Source organism: Populus euphratica, unplaced genomic scaffold (genome assembly GCF_000495115.2).
Source record: "Populus euphratica unplaced genomic scaffold, PopEup_1.0 scaffold581.1, whole genome shotgun sequence".
NCBI lineage: Eukaryota > Viridiplantae > Streptophyta > Magnoliopsida > Malpighiales > Salicaceae > Populus > Populus euphratica.
Window position 1 is genome coordinate 114,815 of NW_011500458.1, and position 27,509 is coordinate 142,323.

The following is a 27,509-nucleotide window of genomic DNA, read 5'->3' on the forward strand; positions in this document are numbered from 1 at the left end:
ATAAACTAGACAGGAACATGATAGAAACAGAAGAAGAGCTACTGCAACTTCGCAGTTGCCAAGTCCCATACTTGTTATTGATGAGAATGGAAGATTTACAAATGGCTTATTGACTGTTCAGAGAAAGAATGCCACGAAGAAGAATATTTCGCTTCCTGTCCTTTCAATTCCAACCTAAAGTTATTTTTCAAATATAAACTAAGTTTAGCAATTGTTAAGTCAGAAATTCTAATGTTTTCTGTAAATTTCCATCTATAAAGACTGTTTAACCAAACTGTTATATTACATAAGCAGGGTTATGTTTTACTTTGAGATTTTGACCCTCTCGTGCTAAAACAGTGATATTTCATCAGGATGAACCTGGTCGACTAGCTTGCGAGATCGATAGAGTTTTTATTTTTATAGGATATTATCACAAAACATACACTTGCCTCACCACGATTGACATGTTCCTGTTAGGCGCTATCAAGAAGATCTTGACATTCTTATTTTAAAGTAGATTTATTCTTACTTGGTCTATTTTGAATTTGCCTGCAATATTCATGTGGGCGATGCTTAAATTTATACTCTAAACCATCAACTGATAAAGGCAGGTAAGTTTCTAAGAAGTCTGAAGAGCCTGACCGGTCTAAAGACGTTGCTGTATCATCACATTGATAACGAGGACTTCAGATTTCAGCCAATTACTGTAAAGCAATCTTTTGACTTTTTTCCTGCGTCAAAAGCTAAAAACCTTTGACTTCTTTGAAAATAGGGCTTCCCTTAAAAATTCAGGGGAGACATAAACCACAGCATAAGATCCACAGCTTTTCAGCTCGAACCATTGATGCTTGAATACAGTAAAAAATTGGAAAGAAAAGTCTACTTGCAACCCTAGTAGCATTCACTTGATCTTCTCTGCCACCAAAGATCTTGACCATTCCGATGTCTGAAATTTTTAGATTCATCCGGCCATCCAACAAGATGGTTATTTGCAGGCTTCATATCCCTATGAATAATTCTTTAGTCTAGAATCTCTATGAAGGTAAACAGTGTTAGGAGATCCAAACATTCAAACACACATAAGTTTACGTGGTTCGGCAACTTGCCTACTTCACGGAGCTACTGGTTTGTATTAATCAAGCTCAAAAGCAATACAAACAACAAAACAAGGAGGAGGAGAAAACTTCTCAACTCAACTCAACTCTCACCCTTAGCTCTCTCTCTGTGTTTCTCTCTATCTCGTGGTGCACATCAGCTATCAATGGCACTCTCTATTTATAGCTGATGTGGGAGACAAGTTTCTTCTTTAGCCAACAATGGTGGGCAACAATTTCTTTGGTTAGGCACCCACCATGCAACCACCATTGACTTTAGCCATGTCTAACATGGCTGCCACCAACCATGTTGTGTCCACACCCAACAATCTCCCACTTGGACACAAATGGCGCTAGATCTGTCTTTTAATCTTTAAAACCAACTGAAGCTTTACACAGCTTCAGTTTATCAAGTGTGACTCCTTTGGTTAACATGTCAGCTGGATTCTTGCTTCCACAGATCTTTTCAAGTAACAGTTGTTCATCGTCGAGCAGTTGCCGGATGAAGTGATATTTGATCTGTATGTGCTTTGTTCTGGAGTGAAATGCTGGATTCTTGGCAAGGAAAATTGCACTCTGACTGTCACTATACAAAGTACCCTTTCCATGCATTTTGCCCAATTCTTGCAGGAAACTCTGTAGCCATACTATCTCTTTTGCGGACTCTGAAACTGCAACATATTCAGCTTCTGTCGTTGAAAGAGCAACTATCTTTTGCAAGGTAGAACTCCAAGAAACAGCAGTGCCTCCTAGAGTGTATATATAACCTGTAGTACTCTTTCTGCTATCAACATCTCCTGCTAGATCAGCATCTACAAAGCCTTCAAGTTTCAAACCGCCAGCTATGAAAATAAGACATGTCTCCGATGAGCCTTTTAAGTACCTCATGATCCATTTCACTGCCTCCCAATGCTGCTTTCCAGGATTGCTCATATATCGGCTTACAACTCCCACTACATGGGCAATATCTGGTCTAGTACAGACCATGGCATACATCAAAGAGCCGATAGCTGAGGCGTATGGAATCTGGTCCATGTATCCACGTTCTAGCTCAGTTTTTGGTGACTGGTCTTTACTGAGCTTGAAATGATTCCCCAGAGGTGTACATACTGGCTTAGCATTATCCATACTAAACCTGCTAAGAACCTTCTTGACATACTCTGCCTGTGAAAGCTTTAGTATGCCTTTGTCTTTGTCTCTGATGATTCTCATGCCAAGTATTTGTTTAGCAGCTCCCAGATCCTTCATTTCAAACTGTTTTGACAACTGTTGCTTTAGCTTGTCAATCTCTTCCATGCTGGAACCTGCAATTAACATATCATCCACATATAGCAGTAGAATGATATAGGAGTTGTCAAAATGTTTGACATAGCAACAATGATCAGCCTGACATTTTGTGTATCCCGTATTACACATGAAGTTATCAAACTTCTTGTACCACTGTCTTGGAGCTTGCTTCAAACCATATAGGCTCTTCTTTAGTTTGCAAACTTGACTCTCCTTTCCTGGTATTGCAAACCCCTCTGGTTGTTGCATGTAAATTTCTTCCTCCAATTCTCCATGAAGAAATGCTGTTTTTACATCTAATTGTTCAAGATGTAAATTTTCTGCAGCTACTATCCCCAGAACAACTCTGATCGTTGTAAGCTTCACAACTGGAGAAAATATCTCAGAATAGTTGATCCCCTTCTTTTGCTGAAACCCTTTTACAACAAGTCTTGCTTTGAACCGTTTGCTTCCGTCATGCTCGGTCTTTACTCTGTAGACCCACTTGTTTTGCAAGGCCTTCTTTCCTTCAGGCAGTTTGGTTAACTCCCAAGTCTTGTTCTTCAGCAATGACTCCATCTCGTCCTTCATGGCTAACTCCCACTTGCTCGAGTTTCCATCTTGTAAGGATTCTTCATAATTTAATGGTTCACCACCATCGGTCAGCAAGATATAATTCAGTAGAAGTGTGAACCGTTGTGGAGGCTTTATAGTCCTTGAAGACCTGCGAACAGCTGGTTCACTTGGCTCTGCACTATCTTGTGTAGAAGTGGTGGGTACTGAAATGCTTGAACTGTCTTGTATGAACTCTTGAGTGGTAACATCAGGAAGCCCTTCTAATTGTATGAATTCAGATTTCTGTGGACTCGTATCTGAATCAATTATCTCTAGTTCTGTACTTGATTTGTCTTTGTACAAAACTTTCTCGTTGAAGATCATGTTCCTGCTTCTGATAATCTTCCTGTTTTGATCATCCCAGAACCGAAATCCAAATTCTTCATCTCCATAGCCAATAAAGAAACATTTCTTTGATTTGGCATCCAGCTTGTTGCGAGCATCAGAGTCTACATGCACATAGGAAACACACCCAAAGACTTTTAGGTGAGCAAGCTGTACTTCTTTTCCTCTCCAGACTTCCTCGGGCAGTTTGAACTCCAAAGGTACTGATGGTCCACGGTTGATCAAGTAAACTGCAGTATGAACTGCATCAGCCCAGAATGTTTGAGGTAGCCCAGAATGCAACCTCATGCTTCTAGCTCGTTCATTGATGGTCCGGTTCATCCGTTCAGCAATACCATTCTGTTGTGGTGTGCCTGGAACTGTCTTTTCCATTCTGATACCGTTGACAGCGCAATACTCCTTGAAACCTCCATCAATGTATTCTCCTCCATTATCAGATCGTAAGCATTTCAGCTTCAAACCTGATTCAGTCTCAACCATAGCCTTCCATTTCTTGAATGTGTCAACCACATCAGATTTATTTTTCAGAAAGTAGACCCATACCTTTCTGCTAAAGTCATCAATAAAAGTGATATAGTACCGAGAACCGCCAAGAGATGCTACTGGAGCTGGTCCCCATAAATCTGTGTGCACCAGTTCTAGTTTTCTTGGTCTTAAGGTCCTGCCAACCTTTAAGAAACTGAGCTTCTTCTATTTTCCGAGAACACAGCTTTCACAAATGTCTAGATCAACATTTTTTAATTCTGGCAGCTTTCCCTTTGACTGAAGTATCTTCATCCCCTTTTGACTCATATGGCCGAGTCTGTAATGCCATAGTTGTGCCTGATTTTCTGCTTCAGTAGAGGCAATTATATCTGTTGATCTTGTGGTCATATACAGAGTGCCAGTTTTGTTTCCACGAGCCAAAACCATTGCTCCCTTTGATACCTTCCACATTCCTCCACAAAAAAGGATTGAATGACCACTATCATCAAGTTGTCCGACCGAGATCAGCTTCTTCTTTAGTCCAGGAACATGCCTTACATTTTGCAAGTTCCATATAGATCCATTCATTGTCTTGATTTGCACATCTCCTATACCCACAATCTCCAATGGTTGTCCATCGGCCAGATAGACTACCCCGTGATCTCCAGCAATATAGTTTTGCATCATTTCATGGTATGGTGTACAGTGAAATGAAGCTCCAGAATCAAGAACCCAATCATCAATAGGACTATGTACAGCAAGAATCAAAGCATCTTGTACCTCGTCTGTAGTGGCGTTTGCAGAATCAGCTTCAGGTTTCTTTGGTTTTGTGCAACTCCTCATAAAATGGCCAGGTTTGCCACAATTCCAACATTCAACCTGCTTCCTGGGTCCAAACTTGCTTTTGCTTCTGTACCTGGATTTTGATCTGCCTCTCGATAAGCCTCTGTCTTGTCTCCTTCCTCGAGTGTTGATGTTGAAAGCTGAACCTGAACTTGAGCTTTCACCCGAGTCTTTTCTTCGTACTTCTTCAGCTAAAATCAGGTCTCGGATATCATCATACTTTAATTTGGATTTTCCAGCTGAGTTGCTTACGGCTATTCTCATACCTTCCCAACTACTTGGAAGTGAAGCTAGCAAAATAAGTGCTTGGATCTCATCATCAAACTCAATTTCAATGGATGATAATTGATTTGTAATGGTGTTGAAATTATTAAGATACTGTGTAACAGAGGTGCTTTCTGTCATCTTCAGGTTGAACAGCTTCTTCATCAAGTGCACTTTGTTATTTGCTGATGGCTTCTCATACATCCCAGACAAGGCTTCCATCAATCTTGCTGTGGATTTCTCTTTTGTAACATTATGAGCAACTCTTCTTGACAATGATAGCCGGATAATGCCCAAGACTTGTCTATCAAGTATTTGCCAATCTTCTTCTAACATGTTTTCTGGCTTGCTCCCCAACAGAGGAAGATGAAGTTTCTTCCCATATAGATAATCTTCAATTTGCATTTTCCAATATCCAAAATCAGTTCCATCAAATTTTTCAATTCCTGTAGCCTTTATTTCATCAGCCATTTTTACTCTTTCTCGGATTTGAATCTCAAAAATCTGACCTTACAGATGTGTCCGAAATGGCCAAAAATGCTGGAAACGACACTGAGATCACCCAAATCGGACTTCGGATGGCTCCGATTTAAACAATCAAAAAATTGAGATAACTGGACGTCGCAGATGAAGCCACGTGGCAGGAGGAATAGTCGCTGCGCCACACCGGATCAAAACCCAGTTGTGCTGACGTGGCGAGATGACGTGTCACACACGTAGGCAATGTGGGGTCCACCCAATCTGACGTGGCAGATCTACAGAGATCTTCGCATGACGTGGCAGTGGTGACGTGTCTGGTGACGTGGCTGGTGACCGTGTCAAGCGGCTGATGTGGCAGGTGACTTTGGCTGCTGACTGTGCCGAACGGCTGACGTGGATGCTGACGTGGCAGAGTCGAGTTGCAGGAAACGGCGAGGAAGACGCGTGAGGCGCGTACGGCGCGTCGGTGCGCGTGGACAGTACTGGTGTTGGCGCGTGCAGGCTCGTGCGGGCATGCAGGACGTCGGATTTTCACCGGGTTTTCACCAGTGGATTCCTCTCGTCGTGATCTTCACGGTGGTATGTTCAAAAACACGTTTTGAGAACTTTGATTTTTGAGTTTGGATCAAACACCCTCTTTTTCAAGAACTTTCAAGAACAAGCTCTGATACCAATTGTTAGGAGATCCAAACATTCAAACACACATAAATTTACGTGGTTCGGCAACTTGCCTACTCCACGGAGCTACTGGTTTGTATTAATCAAGCTCAAAAGCAATACAAACAACAAAACAAGGAGGAGGAGAAAACTTCTCAACTCAACTCAACTCTCACCCTTAGCTCTCTCTCTGTGTTTCTCTCTATCTCGTGGTGCACATCAGCTATCAATGGCACTCTCTATTTATAGCTGATGTGGGAGACAAGTTTCTTCTTTAGCCAACAATGGTGGGCAACAATTTCTTTGGTTAGGCACCCACCATGCAACCACCATTGACTTTAGCCATGTCTAACATGGCTGCCACCAACCATGTTGTGTCCACACCCAACACTGTATCCATATTCCGCATATGAGAGCCTTCCATCCATCTCTTGGGTTAAACAGGACCTCGACAAATTATTTGGACAATTTAGAAGCGTCTTTTCCAATCTAATTGTTTAACCATAATTGATCTACGCAAATTGTCCCCAGAAGAAAAAATTAACAGTGAAAGAAAATCATCACCAACCCAATTTAAGCGCGTGACTTACACGTGCCACAAGAAAGTTAGAAAACACTGACAGTATATTCCTTTGATGAGTAAACATTGCTGACGGATTTGTGCTAGCAGAATACTGGTGCCAAAGAAAATATGCATTGACCAGCTTCAATTAGTAATTTCATCGGTAACTAAATTGCCAATGAAATATTATATCACCTGTTCAACCACCAACAACTAAATATTGCTTATATTTCTAATAGAATCACGAACAAAAAAAAATTGTTAATGAAGCTTAGTATTTTTTTAGTTATGTAATTGTTAATATAAAAAAACAAAAAAAATCATAATAAAATCAACACTATTAATTTTATTAAATTCAATATTCATTAAAAATAATTGTACAATAATAAATGTACATTACACAGATGATGGTGAATTACACAGATGATGGTGAAGGTGGAGTGGGGGTCCTAGGCAAAAATTAGGACCACAAGGAGGAGCAGGATTATGTAAAGCCACAAGTTTCATAATTTTTTTTTTCCTGAATTCTACCTATTTTCTTCTTCTAATATGCCTTTCATTTCTTATTTTAATTTGGTCACTTGCTCCTCGACCAGTTCTAGAAACCTTGCTTTAAATTCTAGTGTCGACTGGCTTAGAACTATTGTGTGCCTAGAGTTGAAACAGTATAAACCTGATTCCTAGCATGATAGTCAATTGTTCTAGCCTCCAATAATAACTGACGATCCCAAGGATGATGGGTGAAAGTGTTTTCTTTTCATGTTTTTCAAACATCACAGCTATTTTATATACAAACTTCTTCACTTATTTTCCCCTATCCATATTTGAAATATGAGTTTCCTCGTATAACTCTATCTAAATAGACTTGCACCCAAGATGTTGTTCCTGCAAAAGAAAAATAAGTTGTAAAATGTCTAACAAATAAGGAGTTAGTAAAATTTTTTTAAAAAATTCATTTAAATTTTTATCAGATAATTCATTGGTGTATTTGCTCATCAAACTATATGCGTCTTTGTTTCAATTCTACAACTCAAATTGCAATCGAATTTTTGTATGCCAAAAAGTCTTAAAACTTTACCCCATTATTCTCAGTGATGTACTTAGTTTATACTTTTTCAATACCTTGACATCAACAGTGTAAGTGTTGGCTTGGAATTTTGTATATTTATGCATATCATATAACAAATCAAGCATATGAAAAAATTTGTTAAATATGCGTCAGATTTGAAAATTTAATATTATAGTTTAAAAAAAAAGATAATTGTTTGATACTTATTTAACTATTCTAGGTTTTTCCCTTGTTTTCCATGCCAGCCCTCATTTTCCTTTTTTTTTTATAAGGTTTTGCCTGCATTGTCAATTTGTACATAATAATTGAGATCTTTTTTATATATTTTTAAGTAAAAGCTATAATAAAACTATTTATTTTTATATTTCACACATAAATATCTAATTTCACATACACTAATATTTTTCAGTCTAGAAAATATAAAATTAATAAAATTCTTAACACCTAGAAAATAATTTTACATGTATAACCCTTTGAATGAATCTCAATAATTTCAAGAATGATCATCCATTGATTATAAAACTTATATAGAATAATATTAATTTTATTAATTTCATAAAAATTCAATTTTCCCAAATTTTCCAACTTCACAATAAAAATTAATAAAATATAGAATAATAATAATAATTTCTTCAATTATAATATATCTAAGTTAAAAAAATCAAACTTGATTTTATCAAATGACAACAAAATTCAATTTTCTTTCTTGAATCCCAAACAAACCCAGTATGTAAATCTTTCTGAAAAATTTTATTATGAATTTTTCATAACTCAATAAATAAATATATAACAACAAGTTAAGTTATAATATGAACAATTTATTAGTTTCGTCACACCTTGAAGGACATTAACCCCCCTCCCTAAATTAAAATGGATGATTACATATTAAGGAAAATTTGAAGTCTATCATCTAATAATCTAATAATTAGAGAGAGTTAAGAATTTTAAAAATTAGCATTAATTTCAAAAATTCAAGTAAAAAATGAGTTATATTTAAAAATAAAACGACATCACCCTTAATTTATCATTTCTTATAAAAATATTACCTTTACTATTTGATTTCTAAAATTATCTTTTTTATTGCTCTTACTTATCCTAATTTTGTTTAGTTTATTTTTAATTTTTTTCTCTTTATCAGAGAAAAAAACTTGACTTCAATCCCTGAAAATTCAAAATTTGTCGATTTGATTATTGGTAAAAAAAAAAAAAATTGAATCTTGACAGTGGTTAATAGGTCTGGGATAGAATAGAAAGTTGGAGTTCAATTCCTTCTTCGAACGAAGTCCTAGCTTTGAAACCTAGTCAATCCCAAGACATATAATGGAACTGCCTTTTTCAAAGGAAAATTGTTATTTTAGTTATTCATTAAAAAAATTAATATTTTTCCTCTGAAAAAAGCTTGTTTTTGCAAAATTTTGATATTAGTCTAAAAGGAAACTTATTATCTAAATCATTTTTAACATGAGCATTAACCTATAAAGATGATAATGGGCTGCCGTTTGCTGCTGGTGTAGGGCTTGTCGTTGCTACTGGTGGGGCAGAGAGGTGGTTGTCGTTGGTGGTGACCGAGAGTGGACTCCAGACTTTGCTATTATTGTGGCCGAGTCTGTGGTGAGAGAAACAGCGTGAAGAGGTGGAGATTGGGCAAGTAGGAAGCCCGTAGAGAATGGTGGTCGATCGACGGTGACTGTCAGAGATGGTGGCTGGTATGGTAAGGGGGTTGAAGATGGTGATTTACGGCCTCGGGTTGGGTCCGGAGAAGAAGATGAAGGCTGGAATGGGTTGACTTTGGTGGGTTTTTCTTGGGCCGGTTACAGGTTATGTGGAAAAGGGCCCGTGGGAAGAGGCGTAGGCTGCTGTGGAGGATGAGGGTTTATGAGGGGAAGGTTGAAGTGGATGGGTTGCCTCATGAATTAATTGGGGACTAAATCGAATTAATTTGATAAAATTATTGGACTAAATTGGGCTGGATTGAACTAATTGTAAACAAAAAGTACTGAAATGAAGTTCAATCGGTCTCCCGAATATTTTCTCCTTTTCATAACAGTTATTGACTTTTAAGGGCTTTCAATCTCTGGTTTCTTCAAATTAATCCTTAAATTGATCTTTTTCAATGTAGCTTCTTCTTCTTCTTCTTTTTCTTCTTTTAAAAAAAATTTTCATCTTTGTTTTTTTTAATTCCTCTAATTTCAAAAGAATTATATTTTTCTTTTCAATTTTGTTCCTAATTGAATATTTGGACCTCCAAAATTTAACTTCTTGTTGCAAATTCATGTCCCTATAATTATACAATTTTAACAAATTTAACTTTTAATTTTAATTTTTTATTCAATTAAGCCCTTAATTGATTCCTAACTTAATCATTTATTTTAAACTCATCATTGCACTTCCAATTTCTTTCAATCTTATTCAAATTAAATCAATTTAAGTTATTTTTTCAATTTCATCTTCAATTGAAACCACCTAAGAAATTCTCAAACTCAATTTTTGTTTTTGATTCTCGATTATTTGTTCAATTTCATTCTCAACTTTATTTTTTTATTTTTTTATTTTTCTAATGATTTTCATGGTTTTTTAATACATAAAAATTTAATAAAAATAATCAAATGACTAAATTTACTGAAAAAAACATTTTTTGTGTGTGTTTTTTTTTGTAATATATACAAAAATAAGGGGTGAAAAATTAGGTTAGAATAAGGTCAGTAAATAATAAGGGTATAACTAAGCATACCAATAACATATATAAACATAGTTTAAATTATGTTACTCTATTAGTGTACTAAAAGTTAAAAAATAAAATATAAAAATAAAAGAGGAAAAAAAAAGTGTTTGCACTGCACGTCCAAGCAAAAGAACCTCTACTAGATATGACATTATAATAAATATGCATGATGGTCTATCACACATGCTAGTAATAAATAAATATTATATTCAACTATTTACATATAGAATAATATTGTTCTATTAGAATAAGTATTTTACCTTTTATAACTCAACATTCTATATCAAATTAATAATTAAAAAATCACAAAATAATAAATAAAAATAAATATTTTATCGTTTTTTAAAACCCATTTATGAGATTTGAAGACTTTAAGTTTATATGATGCTAATCATCTATTATAGGATATATCCATCCAGTCTCCAACATATCTCCTTGGATCTCATGTTCTAAATTGATTATAGGTTTTCCTTTCAATCACATAATAGTTTAGCATCTATATCACAAATACACAATAGTAAACTTTATATAATTACATTGAATTATCTCATTTATTTTATTGTTTTAATTCACTTAATTTTATGTAATTCAAGATATGGTTCTAATGGTAAGTTTAAATTTAAAAAAATAAATTTACTTATAATATTCTATTAACTACCGCTATCAATAATTAAATCAAATAAGATTTCTCAAACTTTAAGGCTACAAATCTAAAATGTAAAGAAAACTTTATTTCATATATTTTAAAATTCAATAATTATATAACCATTATAAAAATAACATATCAACTGTTTATATTGTTGATAAACTGACTTATATTATTTTTTTTAAAAAAAAACAAGAGCTGATAAATTGTTTTTAAAACAACTGTTCAGTATTTCAAAGTCAGAAATCTTTGTGCTTCATGATGATTACATTGTCTTTAGCAATGCGATGTTCTACAATGATAAACTATATTAATATCTAATAGAAAAGTAAACTTGATCTGAACTCTATCGGCCGTTAAGATCAGAAATCGTCACATTGTTAATGGAATTTATCTTTTGGTTCTGTGTAATGGACTCTGTATCCACGGAACTCTGCCTTTCAACAAATGCTGGTTTCTTTGGAGGAGGAAGATCCACAATTTCACTATTTAGCGTGGAAGTGATTGTAGACACTGCCGGTCTGTCTTTCGCCAATTCTTGCACACACAACAGACCAATATGTATGCATCGGAATATCTCCACCTGAAAACATGGATCTGATATTGCAGGGTCGACCAAAGCTGCAATGTCACCTTCATTCCACAGTTTCCAAGCCTGAAAATATAAAAATCCATCCTAGTAAGAGTTTGCAAGTTTAATAGTATCAGAAATTGAAAGGAGCTTCGCAGATATATCTCAGGCAGGGAGGCGGACAGACATACAAATCCTATAAGACTCAAAGAATGCTCATTGTCATAAAAACTAGAGTTCTTTCTTCCGCTTACGATCTCCAGCAACAACACTCCAAAGCTAAACACATCTGATTTCTCTGAAAATCTTCCTTTCATTAAATATTCAGGGGACATATAGCCACTGCATGAGGATCACAGATTTCTGAGCTCAAAATAGCAAAACTGTAATAGGAGTGAAAATGAAATATATATATATATATATGTATGTATGTATGTATGTATGTATGTATGTATGTATGTATTTACTTACTAGGTTCCAACCACCCTGGTAGTATTCACTTGATCTTCATTGCCACAAAAAATCCTGGCCATTCCGAAGTCTGAAATTTTGGGATTCAGCTCATGGTCCAATAAGATGTTACTTGGCTTCAGATCTCTATGAATAATTTTTAGTCTAGAATCTCTGTGAAGGTAAAGAAGACCTCGACAAATTCCGTTGATAATGTCGAAGCGTCTTTCCCGATGTAGTTGTCCTTTCATGAGTGAATCTAAGCAAATTGTATGCAGAAAAAATTATGAGAAAACAAGGGCGAATGAAAATGAGTCGAGAAAAGCAGAAGCTAATTAAAAGAGGGCAGTTGCTCTAACCAAAGAGAAATGCATCCAAGCTTTTATTCGGCAGGTACTCATAAACCAACATCATCTCTTCTCCTTCAACACAGCAACCAAGAAGTCTCACAAGATTCCTGTGTTGGAGTTTAGAAATCACCGCGACTTCATTCATAAACTCCTCCAGCCCTTGACCAGATGTTCTAGAAAGTCTTTTCACAGCTATTTCCTGCCCATCTGGCAATTTTCCCTAACATGTCACATCAAACCGATCAATACCTATTTGCTCTAACTAACTATAAAGCACCTTTATTTCCAGAAGAATTACCCTGTATACTGCACCAAAGCCGCCCTGCCCAAGCTTCTTGGATATGTCAAAGTTGTTTGTAGCAGTTTCAAGAATTTGTAATTTGAAGAGTGGTTCCAGTTTAACTTCCCTGACGTTTTCTGGCAAGTTTCCATCAAAAACTGTTTAAGTTTAACTTCCTTGACGTTTTCGGGCAAGTTTCCATCAAAAACTGTTTCTTGTGCTTCTCTCGTTTTGAACGATAAGGTCTCCTCACTTATGAACTTCCTTTCTGAATTCAAGTGGAAGTATCATTATTATTTGTGAATTGTGTTTTTCTTTACTTGTAAAAATTGTAAAGTTTAGAAGTCCAGTAAGCTAATAAGACGTAGCATTTACCTCTATGTGTAGCCATCCATTTCAAAGAAAAAAACACACAGATGAAGAAGGCTATGGCTCCCACAATCACTGATAAACTGATGATTATTTTCATGTTTCTCTTGCTATCTGCAACCAAAAAATTGCACTGATGGTTATTTTGCAAAAATGTAATGGAAATATGAAAAAAACTTAAATGTTTCCTCATACAAATACAGAAATTTTTGTATGCACACCTGAAAAACGAAACACTGGTGAATGAAAATGAGAAAATATTCTAACTATTACCAAGTTCTGTATACGCCAGTCTAATGTTAAGATCTGTCCCTCCTTCAGAGAACATCTGTATATCAATCAAGCTTCCTGTCCATGCCATACAGCCAAAACCGCTATAATATGAATAAGCGACACAGGAACAATTCTTCAAGCACTCATCTTTGCATTCTTGTTCGGAGGACGGATATGGCCAGTAATCGGCAAAGGTTGGCACCTTCATTATCTCCAGCTTCTTAAACCCATCTTCTTTTCCCACTTCACTACCATTCTGTATTCTATCACACTGCAACGATGCCATCCTAACACAACCGCTATTCCAGATTCCTTTGTTCCATTCATCTTGATTTTTTGCTACAAACCCTTTTAAACATGTGCAGATAGGTGAATTCTGTGCATCGCAGCTTCCAAATGGTCCGCACTTGCCATAAATATCACACTCTGTTGATGGAGCTTCCCAGGTATACTCCCAACCTCCCTTCTCATAATCCCAGTATTGTTCTGTAAGCCTTCCATGAGAAGTCAAAACATATATTAAACGGTAAGCTGGGTCTTCAGTTGAACTCAGAGTGAAAGTGCCATCTCCTTCATTTTGTAGAGTAACTCCACTTAGATAGACAGAAGTAGACATTCCTGGTATTCCAATAAACTTCTGGCCACCCCATGGACCGCTACGCCAAAATGGATGACCATTGTACCAGATGAAGAACTCAGGAATTCCTAATGGATTGATACCAGCAGAGAAGTTTCCAACAGAAGGATCAGATGAGCTTCTCCAGGACGTTAGCAGTGTCTTGTTCCCTGTTCTTGCGTTAGCACTAAGTCTCATCTTTGGTGAGCAAGTATCCGTAGGATGCAGGAAACTTTGCCATATAAGGTTTCCACTCTGTCCAGCTTTCAAGACAAGGTTTCCATCATCAGTAAGCTGTGCAGTTGATTGATTGAACCCATTTGAAACATCTGATGACCACAGAACCCCTCCCTGACCATTCAAAACCACAAGATTTCCATCTTCAGATATTGTCATCATCCCAGAAGAATCGTTGATTGGGTTGTTTCTGTTGGCCACCCATAGTACTTGAGTTTCTGCTGATATATTACTATACCATATTCCGATATATCGATATGTTGAATTAACTGGGCTGAAAAATCCTAGTTCGAACTTATTGCCGGCAGAGACTATAGCTTCTGGATCTTTGATGGGTTGAGAAGGAGTGATGGTATCTCCTGCATCACCATAAAATGAACAGGAACATGATAGAAACAGAAGAAGAGATACTGCAACTTCACAGTTGCCATATCCCATACTTGTTATTGATGAGAATGGAAGACTTACAAATGGCCAAGTGTTTGAGAAAAAGGATGTCATGAACAGGAATATTTCTCTTCCTGTCCTTTTACTTAATTCCATTCATGAGATTGTTTTTCAAATAGAAACCAAGTTTAGCAATTAAAAGTCAGAATTTTTTATGTTTTCTGTAAATTTCCATCTGTAGCATAAGCAGGGGTTACGTTTTACTCTGAGAATTTGACCCTGTGCTAAAATAGTGATTTTTCATCAGGATGAACCTCATCAACTACCTTGTGAGATCGACAGCATTTTTATTTTTATAGGACATTATCACAATACATAAACGTGCCATGGTAGGCGCTATCAAGAAGCTCTTGACATTCTAATTTTAAAAGGCAGGTGAGTTTCTAAGAAAGAGGCTATTTATACCATAATAGCCTGAAGAGCCTGAGCGGTCTAAAGATATATCCAGGTGATTAGGATGCAAGTACACGGCATTTATTAACCACTAATCAGGCGACTGTTCCTCAAGAGACATAGCTTAAAGAAGGATTCTTTTCAGAACTTTCTTGATTGTTTCGGGCCAGCTTCCAGTAGCCATTTACCTGCTATTTTCTAAGCCATCTTCTGCTTCGTTACGTTACTATCTTTCTCTGACTGAACGATCATGTAATGCCACGACATCTCCTGTACGTATTTGAAAAATAAATTACTCCCCTCTAGAAAAAACGTAAAATCCTTTTTTTTTTAAAAAAAAAAGCGTGTGTAAATCTTGATCCAAGATCTATGTGATACAATGTCAATTGTATATTCTTCTCTTGTTGATTTTTTTTCCTTTTAAATAAAGGTTTAGTGCTTGTTTAAGTTATATTGAGGAAATTAATATTAATTGATGGTTTTGAATTCTCAACGAAGCCTAATAGTGTAGCCATTGTTTCTTTGATTTACAATAGCTCAAGCTTATTTTTGTGCGTAATATGCAATCATTTTCTACTTTGAACCCTTATTGTCTCATGGAAGTCGTTTTTTTTTTTTAAAAATATTTTCTATACTTTGCAGTAAAAATACTTAGCATTAAATTTTCTTGGCTTGTATTCAGAATTCAGTGTAGCAATCTTTCGACTTTTTCCTCTGCATCAAAATCTAAAAACCTTTGACTTCTTTGAAAATAGCGCGTCCCTTGAAAATTCAGGGGACATAGAAACCACAGCATACGATCCACAGTTTTTTAGCTCGAACCATTGATGCTTGAATACATTAACAAATAGGAAAGAAAAGTCTACATACAACCATAGTAGCATTCACTTGATCTTCTCTGCCACCAAAGAAAAGTCTACGTGCTTGTAATGCTGGCAGAATAATGGTGCCAAAAAAAATATGCATTGACCAGCTTGAATCAATCATTTCATCAATAAATAAATTACCAATGAAGTATTGTATCACCTATTCTATCAGCAAAAACTAAATATAATGCTTTTTTTTAAGAGGAAATTAATTTGAAAATCTTGAGATTTTTTTGGAAATTTAAAAAAAAATTAAAAAAAAATTCGGAGAAAATCAAGTATTTTCATGTCGAATCTGTATTTTACAGTGAAAATATATAGTTTTACAAAATTGTTGAAAAAACATGTAAGAAATTAACAAATTTTTTAAAGTACTTTTGTAATTTATTTTTTAAACATAATATATACTAATATATTATTATATTATATTATAATTAAATATATAGGTTGAGCCCGACCTAGCCAAGTCTGGTTGGATCAACTGGCAGCCCAACATATATGGCCCTCTTTTTTTTTAGGTCGGGCAAGACCCAGCCTAGCTATCTGAGCTAGGTTGACATGAGTCCAATTCATAGGCCACATCATTGTTGGCCTAACCTAGTGACCACATTACTTAATTAGCCGCTGCATACAGAAATAAATTCTATATGTAGCGGGAATGAAGAAGAAAAAAAGAAGAAGAAAAGAGAAAAAAGTTGCCTCGTGTTAAGGTCGTGGTCATGATGAGGAGGTCCGACCGATGGCTCAAGAGGTGTTGATGGAAGGTGTGGTGGTCAGTATCAGCTGTAGGAGGAAGAGTTACAAAGGAGAGAGTGAAACTTATGATGGCTACTCTTGATGAGAGGTGCCCAGCCATTTGTATGTGGTGGTTATTCCTTAGGAAAGGTGGCTATCCATTTGTTTTTGGTAGAGATGGTGGTGGAAAAGCCGGTAAAAGGGAATGGAAGAGAGGGCAAAGAAAGAAGATCATGCTTATAGCAAAAATATAGGGAAGGTTGATTTTTTGTCGATTTTGGAAGCAATTTGCTCCTTTCCCAACTCATGAAATCCATCCCTGTTTATAGAGAATGGAAGAGGGATATTTCATCTTTACTAATGTCAAATCTTGACCCTTGATTTGACAAGAAAGAATCCCAACTATTGAATTAAAGTAGTCATCACAGGCTATTAGATTTGTTGGAGGAAAAGGGTTGGTTGAGTTGACCAATTTTTGGGTGGTGCCACAACCATTGTGGCGTCAATCGACCAAAATGGATCATACTAGGGTGAAGTTAAATATTAGGTGATCATTTTCATATAAGTTTTGTCACTCAGCCCCTGAGTAGCTTTTCCGATGAAAATATAAAGAAGAAGATGAATAGTCAACCCCAAAATGACGTCATTTTAGCAAAGTTCATTTAGTCCTTTAATTTCTGATTTTTCTTAATGACACCCCTTGATTGGCTTTAAAATTTCAAATTTTCTTTTCTTAATCTTCAGTTCCAACCCTGAATTTCAAAGCTTTTTTATTTTGGTTAATGATTTTGGATTTATCAATTTGACCATCAAATGATCATTTTCAAACTTAATTTTTCACCAGTTAAGCTCCTAATAAAATTATTTTGACTCATTTAAAGTATACTATAATCTTTGCACCTAATTAAAATTTTTAATTATACCCAAATTAATTTTCAAATATTATTAAACTTTAATTTGGCTTATGATTAAATCAAATTAACCTATTGAAAATTTAATTATGTCTCTAGGCTTAATTATTATACAAGTTTATCCAATAATAATTTAATATGACCTTAAATCTGCATTGTTTCTCTGGTTTTGGGTAAAATAGATTACACTTTGACTCTCGATTTCATCCAAAATTACAACTTGATTTTTTCTATATATGAAATCCTCTCAACTTGCTTTTGCAAAAATATCAGTCTTTTTGCTATTTTTATTTTTATTTTTTATCTTTATTTTGATAAAAAGGTGAATTTAAAGAATAACTCAAAAATAGATTATAACACCCCTTATCCACCTTTCTTATATGAGTTTTCTCATATAACTATATCAAAGTAGACTCACACCCAAGATTTTTTCCTACAAAAAAAAGTTGTAAAAATTTTAACAAAAAAGAAGTAAATTAAAATTAAAGAAAAAATAATTTAAAAGTTTTACTAGAAGATTTACATGGTTGACAAATCAAAGCAATTCACTGGCATGTTTGCTCATTGAACTATATATTTCTTTGTTTTAAGTCTGCTAACTGGTTGGTGATCACTTTTTAAATTCTTTTGATGCAAAAAAGTCTTGAAACTTCACCTAGTTATCCTTAGTGGCATGACTTGATTTATAGTTTTCCATGCTTCGATACCATCAGTGTTGGCTCAGAGTTTTGCATATTTATGCAAATCATACAACAAAGGTATTTTTGTATGCTTGTCAATTTTGTAATACAATTTTGTATGCTTGTCAATTTGTACATAATTATTAAGACCTTTCTCATACATAATAACACTCAAAATTATTTTCAAACATAAGTTCATAAACATGAATATGAAATTTAACTTAAATAAGTTTATCATTTTTAATGAAATTCTAGCAAATCTTCTTACTAACTTAAATAAGTTTATCATATATAGGCTTTACCTAAAATTTTATCTTGCTAACTTTTGCATGCAATCAATACCACATAACACAACCATCCATTACAACAAAGGTAGCCCTATATAGTATCTGTCAATTAATTTTATCCACTTAAAAATTACACAATATAGTCTTTAAGCATTTATAATAATAATTCCATAACAATATCATAATTTCATACATGACATAGAATATATATATTCTACCAAGCATCTATTCTAGTCATCCATTGAAGATATTTTTAAAGTTAAATCCACTAAAACAATGGTTCCTCAAAATAAAATGCCCAACTTTAATATTTGTAAACTTGCAAAACAAATTCAAATAAGGTCAGTTAGTTTCATTTAATATAAATCTTATAATAATCTAATCTAAATAAATAACTTGAACAATATAACTTATATTAAATGATTGGTCTTCTTTTCTACAGTAATTTTACTAAAATATGAATAGCTTGAAAAAGGGATCCCACCTCTATTACCTAAAAGGGATGAGCCTTAATCTTTATAGTGTGTATTAACTATCGCTTCATGATCAATATCTAAATTAATAACATGATCACTGACATTCCTAACACTACTATTGGTTAAACTTGGTTAAACTAGTAGTAGCAATAGCTCTCCTTAAATTTTTTCTTCGTATCTTTAAAATATAACACAAGTTAATTTTTAATTTCAATATAATAAACTTCTATATCGTTGTGCATATCTAAATTTCTTGATTTAGACCCCAAATTTACCCCTAATTATATAAATTTAACCCATATATTTCCAACCTACCAAAACATATGACATAATTTATCACCCTTTCCTAATTTATAGTTTTTTGTATGTGACAAATGTCCTTCCTCTATTATTGTTGGGTTTATATCAAACATGCTAATATCTTTTACACTTGATAAAACTTATATATTCACCATAGTAAAATGTGCAAAAGTTTGGTTACATATTAGTTTTTTAATATCCTATACTAAAAGGTTTCATCATGGATTTTATATTATAAAAGTTCTTTTTCAATTTATATTCTTTTCAATTAACATGCTTTTAATATGACATAAAGGTAAAGAGTGGTGCAATAACTGACAATTTATTGTGAATTACACACCTATCTCATAATGATTTATTAGAATATGTTAGAAGTTCTATAAACCTAACTGCATCTACATTTGATTATTTATCTAAAGAGATATGACATAAATCTTTACATGAATAACCATGATTCATTCACAAACCTTCATCACGCATTCATCATCACACTTTTATAAAAAAATACTATTATCATCCACAAACTCATATACGTTGCTAGAACTAGAAGTTAAGCTAATCATCTTTTCTAATGTGGTTCATCAAAATATTTTAAAAATTCAAGAAACTTAATTGCATCTACATTTGATTCTTCATCTAAATGGATGTTTCGTGCTTTCAATTGAATAAGTATAACTCATTCACATTGTATTTATCGCTATATTCCTGTAAAAATTATTATTATCATTTACAAACTCATAGATGTAGTTAAAACTACAAGTTGAACTAACTATATTTTCTAATATGATTTTATGAGAAACATAAAATCTTTATAGTGAAACTTTTTATTTTTACACTTAACACATGGACATCTAAATTTACATGCATTAATATTTTTCGATTTAGAAAGTATGAAATTAATAAAACCTTCAGCCCCTTCAATATAATCTTATCTCTACAACCCTTTAAATGAATCTCGATAATTCTAAGAATAATTATCACATGATCATGAAACTTATATAGAATAATATTGATTTTATCAATTCCAAAATTTTTTAATTTCCCTAGAATTTCCAACATCACAATAAAAATAAAATATAAAATAATTATAATTTCTTCAATTTTAACATACCTAAGTTTTTTTTTTTTTTAAAATGAAACTTAGCTTCATCAAATAACAACATAATTTAATATCTCTTGAAACCCAAACCAACCCTAGCATATAAATCTTTCTAAAAAAATTGAATGGATAAAATTATGAGTTTTTCATAGTTTAATAAATAAATAAAAGTAAACATATAATAACAAGTTAAGTTATAATATGAGTAATTCATTAAGTTTGTCACATTTCAGTGGATGTTAGCCACTCCCCTCCTCCTCTAAATTGAAATGGGAAGATAAATATCAAGGAAAATTAGAAGTTATCATCTGATAATTAAAAAGAATTAAGTATCCTAAAAGTTAGCATTAGTTTCAAAGATTCATATAAAATATTAGTTATATAAGCGAAGAACAACTTCACCCTTAGTGTATCATTTCTTATAAAAAGATTACCTTTACTATATTTTATCTTGAAATTAACTTTTTTATTGCCCTTCGTTATCCTAATTTTGTTTAGTTCAATTTTTTTCTCAATATCCAAATTAACTTTTTTATTGCCCTTCATTATCCTAATTTTGTTTAGTTCATTTTTTTTCTCAATATCCGATAAAAAAAACTTGACTTTGATCCCATTGGCAGAATCCCAATACATTTCTCCAAATCTTCCATCAGAACTCATAGCAAAATTGGTGATATAAGAATCATTGGCCAGCCCAACGCTTAGTGAAAAAATTTCATCTGCATCTTGTACAAGATTATACCCATTAAGATAAACTGAATTCATTTCTGGAATTCCTATAAAGGCATGACCATTCCATGCACCACTCCGCCAGAGTGGACGGCTATCATTCCAAACGAAAACCTCAGGAATGCTTGAGGGTTCAATGCCAGAAGAAAAGCTTCCAACAGATGGATCAGAAGGGCTTTTCCATGATGTTATTTGCGTCTTCTTACCCGTTCTTCTATTAGCAGTTAGTCTCATCTTCGGCATGAAAGTATCAGATGGTTCCTGGAAACTCTGCCATAAGCTGTTTCCCATTTCGCCCCCTCTCAGGATTACGTTTCCATCATCCGTAAGCTGTGCAGTTGAGTTACTGACCCCATTTGAAACATTTGACGACCAAAGAATCTCTTTCCGACCGTCCAAAACTATAAGATTTCCATCTTCAGATATTGTCATAATCCCAGAAGAATCATTGAGTGGCTTGTTTCTGTTAGCTATCCAGACTGGAGTTGTAACAGAAATATTATTGTACCATATTCCTACATACCGGTTTGTTGAATTACCAGCGCTAAAAAATCCAAGTTTGAACTTATTTCCAGCAGAAACTACATCTTCAGGATCTTTGATGTATCGAGATGATGTTATGGTATCTACGGCAGCACCAAGTTGCCAACAGAAACAACATAGTAAGAGACAAAGAGCTGCCATGAAGTTGCAGCTGCCAATTTCCATAGATGAATATTTGGTAAGTGTTGCCCGTGCTTGATAAGAATGAATAGTTTTATTAGATCGAGTCATTGACAATTCAAAGTATGCATGCCATTGATATCAATGGCTTCCATTCCTTTTACTTTACTTGCGGACTAGCTTTTTTTTTTCCCAGAACTTCTCGTTTCTATCGAATCCATTTTTACCTTTCGAAAAACCAAATGGAGCGTTAAAAAATATCCATCCTGAAGCCAGCAATGTCAAATTTGTATACTCTAATTTCAAACAGTACTGTCTGAAATTTTCATGGGAGGTACAAATTATCACGCAATTCGGGCAAAAAAGAAAACCAGAAAAGGCTTGTTTTCAGCTTAAATTATTCAAGAATTGTGACCAAAGCACAGAACATCACTGTCCCAATATGTCACTAACGTGTGGACATCCTGACAAGTATTTAACTACACGTGGAATGTTTAATCCATCCAACTACTCATGAGGATTTCACAATGCATGTTCGTAATTTTTTTAAATTGTTTTTTATTTCAAAAGGTATTAAATTAATATTTTTGTACATGTTTTTAAATAATTTTGATATACTAATATAAAAAATTCAAAAAAAATTGATATATTTTTAATTAAAAAGTATTTTACACTATAATATCAAACAATACTATTCAAACGTATTCAAACGTTTCTTGTTTTTTATTAACTGATATAATCATAGTCAAACTATGTGTCGAATAGGTCTACAACTCTCTGATGTAACGTTTTCTTGCATTATAAATGTTCCTGGGCACATCATGATGGCACCAATCATTTAATTTCAAACTTGAAATATCGTTTTTATTAATAATATTGTGACAAATACCATTCTTAATGACCAAGTCAATAGCTATGATCTGTTAAGGCCAAGAGCCTAAAACTTCTTGTTTTTTTTTTTATTGCTATTGACAAAACATAATATTTTTTGAAACGTTTTTTTATTGCTAAAACCTTTGAGAATGGTTGTAGAACTAGAAATTCGACACCAGCTCATTTGGAAAGGTCAAATGATAGATATTGCATGGTGCTCTACTTAAAAGAAGAGAGAAGGATGAATGAGAGAGGTCAGAAAATAAATTATTGAGGAGGAGATGGATATGTTTGTAAATTTTGATGGATATAAATGTGATTTTCCTATCTTTTTGTAATTATTCTTTTTCTATGTTGTAAGCATTGATGAGTAGAGCGCAAGAACCATATGAATTTCTCATCATTTGAAACCAAAATAAAATTAAAAAAATAAAAATTGCGGTAATAAAAAAAATATAGTGAGCAAATTAATTAAGACAACTTTACTGAGATACCATGGAAATTTTAGAAATCATCTAAGAATTTAAAGATATTACAAATATCTTTTTTTATACTAAAAACATCTTTAATATTTTAAAAATCTTCTTAATACAAAAGGGGTGATTTAAAAATGCTTAGAAACATTGCAGGAAAAAAAATATTTTGGTTTTAATTATTTGAATTAAGACTTTCTTCATTTATTTATTTAATTATTTTTTTTGGTGAGATATGATCAGCTTTTGTGAGTTTAAGGACAAAATTTTCCTCAGAATTTAATATCGTTCAATCTCCCCCTTTAGTTGACGGAAGAAGCATCCTCTCCATCCACAAAGAACAGTGCCTCTGCTGTTCAATAAACACAAGGCAAGGAAGATCCCTAAACTAATTACCAGAAACCAGATGATGCAATGGAAATGGCACATTGGAATCAGTAATGTTCTTGCCAAAAAGGGAAAAAGAAGAAGCTTAGCAATTATCGACTAAGTATTGCCCATCATCATACTGTCACAAAATAAAAGGAAATCTGGCTAACATATTCTTGCACTCAAAGACTAATTACAGCATGAGTTACACACCCATCAGGTCACCAAGAATTGGAAGTGCTGTGATTTGATTATTTTTATGTTGATCCAGCCTATAACTAGTCTGCATAGGATACATTTTATTCTTCTTGCAAGTATTGCCATTGCCTTGATATGCCTAAAAAATTCAGCGTTGAAACTTTTACAAATGGCCGACCAGCTGCAAGCCCAGTTGAAAAACAATCATGTCATGAATTTTGTCTATCGGCCGGAAAGAAGTGTAACCGTGACGTTGTTGATGTATCCTGACCTCTGGTCGTGCTGAAGGGACTCTGTGTCTAGCTCACTCCGCCTTTCTGAAAATGCAGGTTGCTTGGGAGTGGGAAGATCCGCAATTTCACTATTTAGCATGTAAATGACAGTGAATATAGCTGGCCTATCTTTTGCAAATTCCTGAACACATAGCAAACCAACGTGTACGCAACGAAAAATCTCCTCGTGGAAAGAAGGATATGAAATTCCAGGATCTACCAGAGCTGCAATGTTGCCCTCGTTCCACAATTTCCAGGCCTGAGAAGTCAAAAAATATGCTGAAGTTAATGCAGTTTTGATAATTTTGTATCATTAAACAACGAGTTGGATGGACATACATATCCTAGCAGGCTCAAATCTTCCTCGTTTCCATAGAAACTGGTATTTTTTCTTCCACTTACAGTCTCTAACAACAGGACTCCAAAGTTAAAGACATCGGATTTCTCTGAAAATCGACCTTCCATGGCATATTCAGGGGACATATAGCCGCTGCATCAACAAAAAATAGATTTCAGGAAAAAAAGTGATAGGTAACGGGACATGAATTGATAATGGAACAGTACTTACTATGTTCCAACAACCCTTCTAGTGTTAGCTTGGTCTTCGTGGTTACAAAATATCCTAGCCATTCCAAAATCTGAGATTTTTGGATTCAGTTCTTGGTCCAGTAGGATGCTACTTGCCTTCAGATCCCGATGAATAATCCGTGGCCTAGAATCCCTGTGAAGGTGAAGCAGACCTCGACAGATTCCTTCCACGATTTTGAAACGATTTTCCAATCTAGAAGTTGCTTTCCAAGAGAATCTAGACAAGTTGCAGCGCAAAAGAAATGTGTGAGGGTAAATAAATGACTAGATAAACGATAGTAATCACTTTGGACGTATGAAAATTGCCTAACCAAAAAGAAATGCATCCAAGCTTTTATTTGGCATGTATTCATAGATCAACATCTTTTCCTGTCCTTCAACACAACAACCAAGAATTCTTACAAGATTTCTGTGTTGCAGTTAAGAAATCACCACAACCTTATTCATAAATTCTTCAAGTCCTTGTCCAGATGATCTTGAGTCTTTTCACAGCTATTTCCCGTCCATCTGACAAATTTCCCTGCAAAATTTCTACCTGTTGTATAATTAGATGTTCAATTCAGCATTAACCATAAAAACATCATTGAATCAAAATCAAATTTACCTTGTATCCTGGACCAAATCCACCCTGCCCGAGCTTATTGGCTGTATTAAAGTTGTCTGTTGCAGCTATCAGCGTTTGTAAACTGAACAGATGTAGTTCTTGAAGTTTAACATGGTTCAAGTTATCTTGGATCATGTTTTCATCTGATAATATTGGATATCCTACCTTTCTTTTTGATAAGAATACCTTCTTGCTTTTCCTCTTCCTGTCTAGTTAAATTCATAAGTAAGCATCACTTGTACATTTCCTTTTACTTTTGAATGAAAATTGAGAATGTTTAAGAAATTCCAGAAAGTTAATACCAACACGTAATTTACCTATCCGCCTCCAGGAATAAAGCACACGGATCGCAATGGCAATGGCTCCACGACCACTGTTAAACTGATAATTACTTTCAGGTTTATCTTTTTATTATCTGCAGAAAACAAATGGTGGTATGTTTAGAATTTGCAAAAAACAAGCTTGTTTATTACCAACAGCTACGAATACTGCTAAAAAGGAGGTGAATATTGGATAGAGAATTGAAAAAGATTACCAAGTTCTGAATCAGCTGGGCGAATGTAAAGATCTGCCGCTTTTATGGGAAACTACTTTAAATCTGTTAAGTTTCCCCTCCATAACATACATCCGAAACCTGGATAACATGAATAAGCTATGCAAGAGCAATTAATATTCAAGCACTCGTTTTTACAAGTTTGTTCGGATGTCGAAGACAACCACTCAGAAAAGTCTGGCACTTTCATCCTTTCCAGTTTCAAAAACCCGTCTTCTTTGCTCACTTGACCACCATTTTGTTTTCTTTCACATTGCAATTCCCTCCTCCTAACACAACCATTACTCCAATTTCCATTATTCCATTCGTCTGGATTTTTTGGTTCAAAACCTTTTAAACAACTGCTAATTGGTGAATCCTTTGGGTTACAGGTTGCAAATGACCCGCACTTTCCATAAATATCACACTCGTCTTTTGGAAATTTCCACTCATATCTCCATGACCCCTCCGTATCATTCCAAAGTACTTTTCCGAATTTACCTTCAGAACGCAGGATATAATTGCTGATTAAAGACTCGTTAGCGAAACCAACACTTAGAGTAAACGTTCTATTTCCTTCATCTGCAATATTAAATCCATCAAGATAAACAGATACCATTTCAGGAATTCCAATAAAAACCTGACCATTCCAGGGACCTGTCCGCCAGATTGGACGACTACCATTCCAAATGTAAAACTGAGGAATTCTTGAAGGATCAATACCACCAGAGATGCTTCCGATGGATGGATCCGAAATGCTTGTCCATGATGTTAGGAGCGTCTTTTTACCTGTTCTGGAATTAGCTAAGTCTCATCTTTGGCATGTAAGTATCTGTAGGTTCCTGGAAAATCTCCCATAAGCTGTTTGTTGGAACATTCAAGTAATCAAACATATACAAATTTATGTGGTTCGGTAACTTACTTACTCTATAAAATTATTAGTTTGTATTAATTACTCAAAGAAACAATATAAACAAAGAAAAGGAGAAACTCTTCTCAAATCAACTCTACACTCAAGCCTTTTTTACTGCTCTCTCTTCTCTTCTGTTCTCTTTGTGTTTTTCACACCTTAACCTGCAGCTCTTCACTGAATATATATATATATATAAAAGTAAAGGGACATAAATCATATCATAATTTATATCACCGATTATGTCCTCTACCATGTACAAAGTGAAAAATTAGGTATTTCTATTTGCATATGGTGGGATATTGTTTCTCTCCGCTTACTAACGCTATTCCCATTTTCACTCCCTCCCAGGACAAGGTTTCCATCATTCAGAAGCTGCGCTCTTGAACCATTCACTCCAGTCCAGACATTTGATGACCAAAGAATTTCTTTCTGACCATTCAAAACAACAAGATTTCCATCTTCAGATATTGTCATAATCCCAGAAGAATCGTTGAGTGGCTGATTTCTGTTAGCCCACCAAACTGGAGTTGTGATAGAAATATTACTGTACCATATCGTTACATAACGATTTGTGGAATTAACAGGACTGAAAAATCCCAGTTTGAACTTGTTCCCAGCAGAGACTATATCTTCAGGATCTTTGATATATTGATATGACGTAATGGTATCTACGGAAGCTCCAAATTCCAAAGAAAAACAATATAGTATTGGAAGAGAAGCTATTGTGGATGTGAATCTGCCAATATCCATAATTGTATATTTGGTAGCACAAAAAATACAAAAAAAGATTTGGCTAAGTGCTGTTGATTGTAATTAATTAAAGCTTTATTATATCATGAATTATTGACCAAGCTTTATTATATAATGAATTATTGACCATTCAATATATACATGTCATTGGCAAATGTATAGGTGTTAGTCAATTATGTAGATTCTGATTCTGAC

The 27,509-nt window shown here is 34.3% G+C and overlaps 1 protein-coding gene and 1 pseudogene across 1 annotated transcript in view; both read right to left on the bottom strand.

Annotated features, from left to right (window-relative positions):
• Positions 1-14,693, bottom strand: part of LOC105114808 (uncharacterized) — a 107,126-nt gene extending 92,433 nt beyond the window's left edge. The window contains 1 exon segment of the mRNA XM_011011501.1: positions 13,304-14,693. Within this exon segment, the coding sequence (XP_011009803.1) occupies positions 13,304-14,657 (1,354 nt within the window). The 5' untranslated portion in view covers positions 14,658-14,693.
• An 8,986-nt stretch (positions 14,694-23,679) lies between these two features.
• Positions 23,680-27,342, bottom strand: LOC105114806 (G-type lectin S-receptor-like serine/threonine-protein kinase At1g11330; annotated as a pseudogene).
• Positions 27,343-27,509: the final 167 nt, after the last annotated feature.